The sequence below is a fragment of the Cephus cinctus genome, unplaced genomic scaffold, assembly GCF_000341935.2.
Source record: "Cephus cinctus unplaced genomic scaffold, Ccin1 Ccin1_scaffold0529, whole genome shotgun sequence".
NCBI classification, from domain to species: Eukaryota; Metazoa; Arthropoda; class Insecta; order Hymenoptera; family Cephidae; genus Cephus; species Cephus cinctus.
In genome coordinates, this window is record NW_014333189.1 from 72,491 (window position 1) to 82,600 (window position 10,110).

Sequence of the window (10,110 nt, forward strand, 5' to 3'; positions counted from 1 at the left end):
CAATATTCTCTCACAGAATAATTACTCATAATGCGAACTGACTGTGTCCGCAATGTGAAGTGAAATAAGTTGTAATTTGTAAACAAGTCATTCAACCGCAGTAGACTTATTACTGTTTACAAATTACAATCTATTTCGCTTCATATTGCGGAGACAGTTCGATTTATGTTGTTTCGACTACAAGATCGCATTACGAGTGATTATTCTGTGAAAGAATATTGCGACATGTATTGGGTGTTACGCAAACAGCGCAAGAATATGCAATTAGGTACCCTAATCAGCGACATCCTGATAAAAATGTTACGTACTCTACAATATTTACTGTGTCACAATAATCATTATCATAGAAAATGTATGTAATTGTTGCAGATTAGCATGTCCAGATCCAAGTTCGGTCATGCGTAGATCAAAATCGGTCCTTTTCAGGACCACTCAAAACGTAATACGTTGCTACAACTATCTTGTCACATTACAGGAATAGACATTATAAGGAATAAAGGGTACCTTCTGAAATTCACTGACGTTACAGCGAGCGATTGTATCTCACTCAATTACATGCAGATAAACAGGGACACTACGACAATACTCTTACAAGGAGAGGACGCGAGCTTAGTCACACGGATTTAGAAGCCCTTTTGGGGTAAGAAAGTACTTTGTAATAACAAACTGCAGGCCAATTGGCAGGACCCAATTCGGACCCGTTTTCGAGAAAAACCAGTTTGAAAAATGCAGTACTACTCATATATCTGCACCGTTGGCAATGTTTTCGAGAAGGGGGCGTAGCTCGGTAACAGCGCGCCTGACTACTACCCGAGCGGCCAGGGTTCGTAGAGATGTAGGAATGTGAGCTACTTACAAGTGGACGAGCAGAGGAAGAGAGAGAGACGGCGCTCGGTTCTCGACGATAGTGAAACAGATTTGGTTGAACGGGAAATTCTTGGTCCAGCCCTAAGGTGGACACTCGCCTAGACGAATGTTTATTAAAATGCCAAGAAATGAGTTCTTTTCGCGTGGACGCCCGGCACTGAAGTGATACACTTTTCGCTTGGGCCCTAAGGCAAGCTAGATCAAAATAGGCCCTAAGGTATTTGAGCGTGGACGCCCGGCACTGAAGTGATACACTTTTCGCTTGGGCCCTAAGGCAAGCTAGATCAAAATAGGTCCTAAGGAATTTGATCGGCACAACACTTGACTGACGCGGACAATCGGCTCAAGACTCCAAAAGGAATACTGCTCTACCAGAGGCTTGATTCGTAACTGAGGATGATCGGTATTGGAGTTCGTAAGGAAGATTTTGAGTTTCGAGGGGACTGAATGCAATGTCAGGAAATTTCGGGAAATTTGGATACGTGTTACGGCGTGATCGGTGCAATCGAACCCTGTCGTTCGATCGAATTCTCATTACAGGCTTTCGATCGCGGATTCTTCTTTGGATTAGTGCATTGTCAGGATAATAATCCTGGTGGTGAGGTGGGTGCGAAGGTGACGGGTAGGAGTTCTGATGTGCGCTGTATTCACGGTGCTATAATTAAAATGATCTTTAGGCACCTCATTTCTAGGTATTCTGTTGCTACACGTGACGTTCTTGTTCTTTGTTTGCCGCGATCTCTTTTTCTTCCCGCTCATCCACCTGCAATGTTATAGTGTTAGTGTGATTTCTGGAAGTGTGAGAGAGTATGAGATGTCGTGTAAAGTATAATATAATATAATATAATATAGTGATATCCCTAAATTATTAATATATATTGTGACGTATAATTCGTGATCGAGCCTCGTCGGGAGATGAGAGACTGACCGGCGCACAACTTACCCGAATCCTTCGCGTTCCAGGCAACCCAGGGCTAACATATCCAATTCGAAATAATACCTATGGTATTGTTGGGCGCCAGGTTCCAAAACGGGAACCACGTATCAATTCTACGGTTGGTCTTCGCGTGCCTACGTTGGCTAACTCAGCTAACTCGGAGGCGGCGGGGATCTTTCAGAGTAAGGACAACTTCAACAAAATGAATACTCCGGCTTTTTGGGTCAACAATAACAAAAATCGATCGTTTATTTTGCGCCCCTTTCGGACGCGACTACGCGGATATAACAAAATCCAAATTTAACAATTTCGACATAATTAATGGACCCAATAAGATCGCGACTAAAACAACAACGAAGGACAATATCAATTTCAGCTTAAGTCCTAATCCGAATTCTACGTACAAAGTTCGCGATCTATTCCGCGCAGTCTAACTATTACAGTTCGCTAAAATACAGTCGTACAATCCGATAAAATTCGATACTATTCGACATTTTCGACCATCAATAAATATTTTCGAACACTTCACTACAAATCCGACAATTCACTTCGACATAACTTTCGGACAATTCGAGATACGTTTCAATTGCATACAATCTCAATATTTGAGTCAAATCGACAATTTAACGCGGTCTAATCGCGACGCTTCGAAACATAAACGCGATACAATAAGATTCGGAGATCTAACACTCAACATTGCCGAGAGAACTTATCATTCAAACACATTCATTCGATTCGATTGGCAAACGCGCGGTAAATATGTCTACGATAGGCAGCATATTTACGCGAACACAGTCCCTTGCCGGCCGGCGGAATCTCGTACTCCAAACGAACGCGGTTCTACGAGTGGGAACATCTCCCACGTGCCTACAGGTACAATTCAACAACAAACGTACAAAACGCGGGGTGTTATGAGATTTCGTCGCTCACAAAACTTAACACATCGCTTACCGAAATCTCTACGTATCTTCGATCTGGAGAATTGAGCCCGTATACGCGGCCTCGGACGAAGTCCGAATTCTCCACAAAAATTACCCCGGAAAACAAACGGTTCCAAAAACACGACTCGCGTCGTCGACGGTCCAAGCAAGAAAAAGGAAGTTGCCTTCCCTTTCGACCGTAATCGGCAGCACCGGAGAGTATTATCCTCTCCCTTATTCGCAACCACCGCTGATTGGTCCTACGGCCCCAATCAGAAATCTCCGATCTGACACCACGCGCTACAATTCAAAATACGTCTTCGCGACAATTCATACGATTCGGGAACAGTGATTACGGGCGGATCCGCGATGGGCTCTGTCGTCCCCTAGGATTTCGCAACGGTTCACCAGGCGTCCCCGGATTCTCAGTTCGCGAGTCTTCGTTCCATTCGTCGATAGCGGTGGGCCTCCGTCATGAGTTGTGCGTTACAGGTGCTCCGTCGTTCGTAGGTCTATGTCACGCGGAATGAGTAATAGCTCCCTGCTAGTTACTCGGTACGCGTAGACCAGTTCATATAGCTCGGGTGATAGCGTGCGTAGAGTTGATCCAAGTCGCGAGGTGATTGGTGCGGTGAGCTACAGCGCGCGCAGCACGAGTCCTGCCGGCGCTCTGACGTCACTCAGCCTTTCGTCCTTGTTCCTCCCACGCTGATGATCCTTCGCTGGTTCTTCTTGAGATTCGGTAAGCCCGCGAATACAATATTCGCGGCATGGGACATGGCAAAAATCAAAACAACAAAATCAGAAATCAACCAATTCGCAACTTCGTTAGCCCTTGAGGTGGTGGCATCTTGCCTGGATTCTTCTCTAATACGCGTTTTCCCGCGTAACACGACAGTTCCCGCCGAGGACCTGACGGGGTAAAATCTACCACGTCACAATATATAACTTATAATTTATATTAACTAACGCATGTTCGTCAAGAATCGGTTACATCTGTCGTGGTCTTTAACCTTTGCTAATGGGAGAACTGTATGGTGCTGAAGGGGGCGGGGGCAATGGGGTTGCGTTTCGTCGGACGTAACACGTGGAGAGAGCAAAAGGGGCGAGATTTGACCGAGTCGGACGAATTGTGTGGTAATTTTCTTCGTGAACGCTGTATAGTTGTGCTACTAGTGTGTGCGTGAAGCGGTACGCGACATTGCCATACTTACCAAATTTCATCGCAGTTCGATATCCTTGTTACATGTATTTTGCATTTCGCTAATTAATATTGGCAGTATATTAATTTGAGTGTATCGTTTTATCTCGCTATCTAACCGTGTGATGTATTTTTTTACAGTTTATTTTGGGTAACTACGAAGAGCCCTTGATTTACACGGGCCTGTTGTAATCGTTCTCTTCTTCCTACACTCCCCAGTCGCCATACGCTCAGCACATACACACTTGAAGTAGGGATATCCTTATATACGGCAAAGAGTTAAGCATTTTTTATTTTTTAGATCTGAATTTCGAAATAATTAACATTAAAACTTGCAGATGCGGCTCCAATCTGGAAGCCAATTCTACCCATATGAACAAAGGCCGCAAAAGACTGAAATCTATAATTAACATGAAAAATTGTTATTGTTACCCTATTATGGTTGATTTTCTTAAAATTCGGTGCTTGGGAGTTTTTTTAAGTTGCTGATCAGTGATCAGCAGGAATTTAGGGTCAGAAATTTCGCCTCGTTTATAGTAGTGGAGGAAAATGCATAAAGTTAATACAGATAGAGCAGACAAGCCAGCTCTCAACGCGGCAGCGGCGAAGAGAGAGATAGATGCAAATCAGGGTGCAAAGACGAATAGCTAAAGGGGTTCAGCTATCTCTTTGTTTCTCATTATGAGCGAACGGACACTTCCACTTGCAGAGCAGCCTATGGCTTGTCTGCTCTATCTGTATTAACTCTATGGGAAAATGGCGGGAGTTCACTCTGTGAGCACATTCACTAAAGTAGAAATGTCATGTGAAATCATGACAAGCCTGACGAACATGTGACAAGCGTATGCTGCATAACGTAGTAACCCATGAGGATATACTTCAGTTCGAAATACATTATTTAAGATATGAATTGCTTTACTTCGAGTTCCTCATCCTAGTCTTTATAATTTCAGAAAACCTTGCAATAACCTTGGCAGTTTTTGTGTACTGCTCGCCATTGCTCTCGATCTTACATTCTCCCATATTGTTGTCACATTATCTCTCGATCCTGAACGAGTAATTTTCATAGTATTCGGAGGCCTGCAGTTCCTCGACGTAGTGCTGGGAGATTCAGGGTCCCTCGCTGTCATCTTGGGAGTTTTTATGCTACTAGCCGTTGCTGTCGATTGTACATTTTCCTGTACTTCCTACCGTACATTATCCCGTACGTTATCCCTTACATTATCCTGTACATTAATTTCAGTCCTGGACGAGTTCATTTTCGTAGTATTCCGCGTCATGCAGTTCCTCTATCTAGTGCTGGAAGATTCAGGGTCCCTCGCTGTCATCCTGGGAGTTTTTGTGCTACTAGCCGTTGCCGTTGATCGTATATTTTCCTGTACTTCTTGTCTTCTTGACTACTACCCTACTACGCGCGCCAAGCGATTGTCACCCGAGTGGCTCGAGCAAAACTAGCAAAATGTAGGCGTTTTTTCAAATGAAAAATTTAACCCCTTAGCATACTCATTTTCAGATGTTTAAAAGCGCGTTTTAATCGCTGAAATCTCAGCTACAACGTGGAATAAATATGAAACTTCTATTTCATCGCATTCCTAATGAAAAAAGGCAAGGAAGCTTCGGGTGCGCTTGCGATATCTCGAGATCTCCGTCACGGGATCATCTCCGAGAACAATAATTTTTTGAGAATCTGCAGTATCATTAAAGATGATATCACGCAGAAACTGGACCAGATTGGCCGACGCGTTTGGAAGTTATGGCCAATTAAGTGTGTTCACTTCAAGGGGGTGTAGCTCCACGTAGAGTGATGCTACAGGGATTCAATGGGGGTGTTTTTTAACTGCCGAAGGATGCTCTCTCTCGTGCCATAATTAGAAATATGAATTTCCCGCCGGAACTACTAGTTCTCGCACTTTTCAAAAAGTCCCAAAATGCACTATTTCACTTCAACCCCTGCCGTTCAGCCATTTTGTATCCGATCGGGATAAAACCTTTACCATTCGAACGGGAAGGAAATTTCCTAAAAAATTTGTTTTTGGTTTTTTCAAATCGGTCATAGTTTTGCAGAAACACAAAAATTCAAGTGTTCCACTTCAATTGCACATTACTGTATTATGCACCATACTTAAAAAGGAACAATGCAATGTTCGTTAAAAAAAATTTTCTCTGACTAATAATTTAGGGGATATTTCGGGTGGTAAAAGTTATTACTTTTTACTTTATCTTTATTATTATAAAGTTATTATTTTAATATTGAAAAATATATCGATAGATACATAAGTCTCTATAATCGTGTTTTCCTAAATCTTTTCCTAAATCATTTGTTTATACTGTATTTGTACGAATGTTATTAGTACAATAAAAATCATATTATTCTTACACAGCGCCGAAAGGTTACCTTCGTGGACACACTGACGTTATTCAAAACGGATGGGGAAATAAAATCGGTTTTGAAGAAGTCTCCAGATCATCCTGATAAGAAACAGTTTCTTCAAAGTTTTCAACTGACTGTGAAAAACTGTAAAAGTGAAGCAGGTTTGCCAGCTTCTAATACTGACACTTCTAAACCTGCTGGTAAATCAATATTTGCGAATAACTCTCCAAAGCTGGATTACTCTGATGACAAGAATATTAATAAGGATGAAACTGCTAAAAGTGATATGAAACTCCCGTCAAGTCCAATCAGAGTAGCTGTAGGAGTACTAGATGATGGAAATATACCTAAAGGTACAAATGGTTCAAAGTTGGATGTTTATACCTTTCCTACTCAAACCCCTGCTCTTCCTGCAGGAGCGGTTAAGAGGAAATGTCCTCCAGGTTTACCAATTTTCGATATCAAACGACGACGTCGAGCTCAAGGATCATCACCGCGAAAGACACCTCTTATCGCGTTAATAAAATCAAGCCAGAAAGCACCAGATGTAGTGAGTTCCACTAATATCTGTGGACGAGTTGAATCCGGACCAATGACCGGAGTTGTTACCGAAAAATTTACACCCATGCTCTCAAATGACACTAGAAACCTTCTTGATGGATGTGGACTTAATATACCAGCAAGCTTAAGTATTACGCTGACTGCGCCTAAATCACCTGGTGGTTCCATCGTTCCAGAACAGTCTGGTCCCAATGATTCGCATACAATTCATGGAAAAGTCAATCCAAGTATCACTTTGAATGACCGATCAGTTGATCCTTTGGTTCTAAAAGCTCTTAAGTCGGGACAAATTAGAATGCCAACATCAACGAGGCCCAAAGTGAAGCCTGGTGAGCCGAAATCTATCACCAAAAAACGGGATCATGATGTGAGAGACGTTTTGGACTTAAGCGGAAAAAAAGGAGAGGTTACTGGAAAGAAAACTGGTATACATCCACTTCGTATACCACAACCTGTGTCAAAGCAAAAAGGAAAACCCATTTGTAGAGAAGCAGGACAGTTTGTGACTTTAACAGGAGGTCAAAGATTTTATAGAACACCTCCAGGTTCTCTCACTCCTGCAGCCCATCGAGTAGATGTACCCATTCCTTCACGAATGCCGGTATATGCACCATCTTGTCTCACGAGTCCGCGCTCCAATAATTTATCTTCGGTCTTCCCTAGCCTTCAGAGTCTCTATGCGCTCAGTCAGGCTCCAAATCTTCAGCAATTTCAAATAGACTCCAGAATGCAGAATTTAAAAAATGAGGGATTTCCTAGTCCAAGTAAAAGCCATCTTGCTGCGCAGTGTCCTCCTGTTAAACCAGCCAGGTCTTCCATCGCTCCATTAGCGGTTCCGATAATCAAACAAACTAATGAGTCTCCATCTAGACATAGACTTATGAGCAGTACCAAGTCTCTACTTAATACAGGTACCACTACCGAAGATGTCAGTACTTTGGAAATAAAGATAACAACGTGCGCAAATAAAGATAATCAGTGTCTATCCAGTCCAACGATAATTGGAACAGTAAGGTAACTAGAATTCATCTAATTTTAATACTGTCTTTAATGTGAAGTCCTAGGTTACTGTTATGTAAAATTAATAACATTGTATTGATATACTGTTCACAGTTCCGATCATATTATCCAAGACGCTGCCAGTCCAAGAGTTTCTTCTACAGCCTCTCCATCGCCTCCACTAAATGCAAATAGCTCAGCTAATTCGGAAACAGTGTTTGATGAAGAGGAGAAATCTTCAAATATTGTTGAAAAAAATAATAGTATGGAGGAAGTAAGTAGCAGTAAAAATCCAGTTAGCCCAGATTCTAGTTCCGTTGTGACTGAAATTCTTCCTCTATCTTTCTCAGACCAGGATGTTCTGTCAGATTCTATAACTCTGAAGTCTAAGTCCAACAATGCTTGTACGTCTTAAATAGTAAAATATTGGTTTTTCGTGGGGGTGGAAAGGGGGTGGTAAATAATATATAGGCCATATTTGTGTTATCTCTAGAAGTTAATCCTTTGCGGACTGGTATCGAAATGTTCCCGACAAAATATTTTATTGTTCTGGACGCGTGGCTCTTGATAGACAGAATTTATAAAAGTAAATCAATGCTTATTGGGAACATGAACATACTATGGACTATTTACGAGATACTGGAAACAGTGCGAATGCGGATGTTGGTGTGCTAAAACGTTCCGTCTACAAAGGGTTAAGCGACACGTATCGTTGGAGGTTAAGAATTTCATCTAATAAAACATAAAATAGGCCTAAAAAGTTCATTTACAAAGATAGGGGTTATGTTCGTGGCAATATACTTATTCCGAGTTGTAAGAACATACAAACTTCTACAGGTAATAATAACGGAATGAATACTTAGTACTTTTAAAATGCAGTCTATAAAGGGAAAGTTATAATATATAGCCCACTTTGTATTTCCTATACACTGTTCATTTTATAATTTTAAAATCATCTATACACATTAGCCTATCACCTAACTGTACTGATTATTTTATCAAATCTCGATTTATTTTCATTACGGAGTAATAATATCAGAAGCGAGGAAAGCTTTGCATTCATTGTTCTCCATTGGTTTCTATTAATTCATCAAAGTATCAGTTTCGTATCCACCTTCCTAATATGTTAGGGAATCCAGACGACCTTCGATTATGTTTATTGGGTACCTTAACACTTTATCTACCGGAAGCCTATTAATAGACTGCTCGGTTGACAACGATTATCGGTACTGGCGACGAATCCGCGCCGAATTGAGTCGGTCGTTAGTGAACCGCAACTTCAACCATTAATGGTACACAAAGTGTTAATTTAAATAAAAATGTACCAAACAGAGCTACAATATTATTCTCGAAGATAAGGTTTTGCGAATTTTATGTCAACCCAGCTTTGTTGGCATATAAGTAAGGTGGCAATATGTTGAGAAATTAATACAAAACAACAGAGAATAATGGCTGTAAAGCTTTCCTCATTTCTTACGCCATCACAGAATAGCAGAATAGCAGCCTTAATATCTTTGCTATAACTGTTGAAAGAAAAGATAATAATGCAAACAATTGTATTATTTTAATAAAATGTCTTTTGGTTTTTTGTATAAAAAATTATTTTTTCTGAATATGATTAAAAAGAATGATAAGTCAGAGAGTATCTTATAAAATTCTCAAATCCACAATGTGAGTGTTAGTTACTTTATTCAAAGAATCTTGGATTTGATTAACATTCTAATCAGTATTTTCACTCGGCAATAAGCAAATTTCACTGTTTCGAAATTGTGTACTGTTCTCACTTATCGTTTAACCACTATTCTCTTTGTATCATGTTCGACTAATTATAATGAAAAGTAAAGTTACCGATGTGTCGTTAGCTCAACTGTCAAATTTTTACCGTAGCGCATTCATACGCGTAAGAAAACTACTATCGGATAAGAAAGGTAAAATGGAGAATAGTGATTAAACGAGAAGTAGAAGCAATGGTAAACCAATATACGTAAATTCGACTGTTTTAATAAGAAATAAATATTTTTCCATAACTTTTATTTACGTTATTGTTAAATATGTGTGGTTTATTATTTTTTTCGGCAAATAGAATTTATTATATTCATAGAGAAAAAAACTAAGTCTTTTATACTTAAACTAACGAGGTTCCTTTTTTTTTTAATATGAATATTCCATCTTTATAAAAAATTGTATATTATCTGCTTTCTTTATAGTCAGTTCAAAAATATTTTTATCCTTAAAAAAGTATTATTAAAAGCTG

At 40.3% G+C, this 10,110-nt stretch overlaps 1 protein-coding gene across 1 annotated transcript in view; it reads left to right on the top strand.

Moving 5' to 3' along the window:
* The window catches only part of LOC107268368, a 78,727-nt gene extending 68,838 nt beyond the window's left edge, over window positions 1-9,889 (top strand). Inside the window, exons 4-6 of the mRNA XM_015741081.1 lie at window positions 6,307-6,649; window positions 6,713-7,871; window positions 7,971-9,889. Coding sequence (XP_015596567.1) covers window positions 6,307-6,649; window positions 6,713-7,871; window positions 7,971-8,271 — 1,803 coding nt within the window. The 3' untranslated portion in view covers window positions 8,272-9,889. The remainder of the gene's footprint in view (window positions 1-6,306; window positions 6,650-6,712; window positions 7,872-7,970) is intronic.
* Window positions 9,890-10,110: the final 221 nt, after the last annotated feature.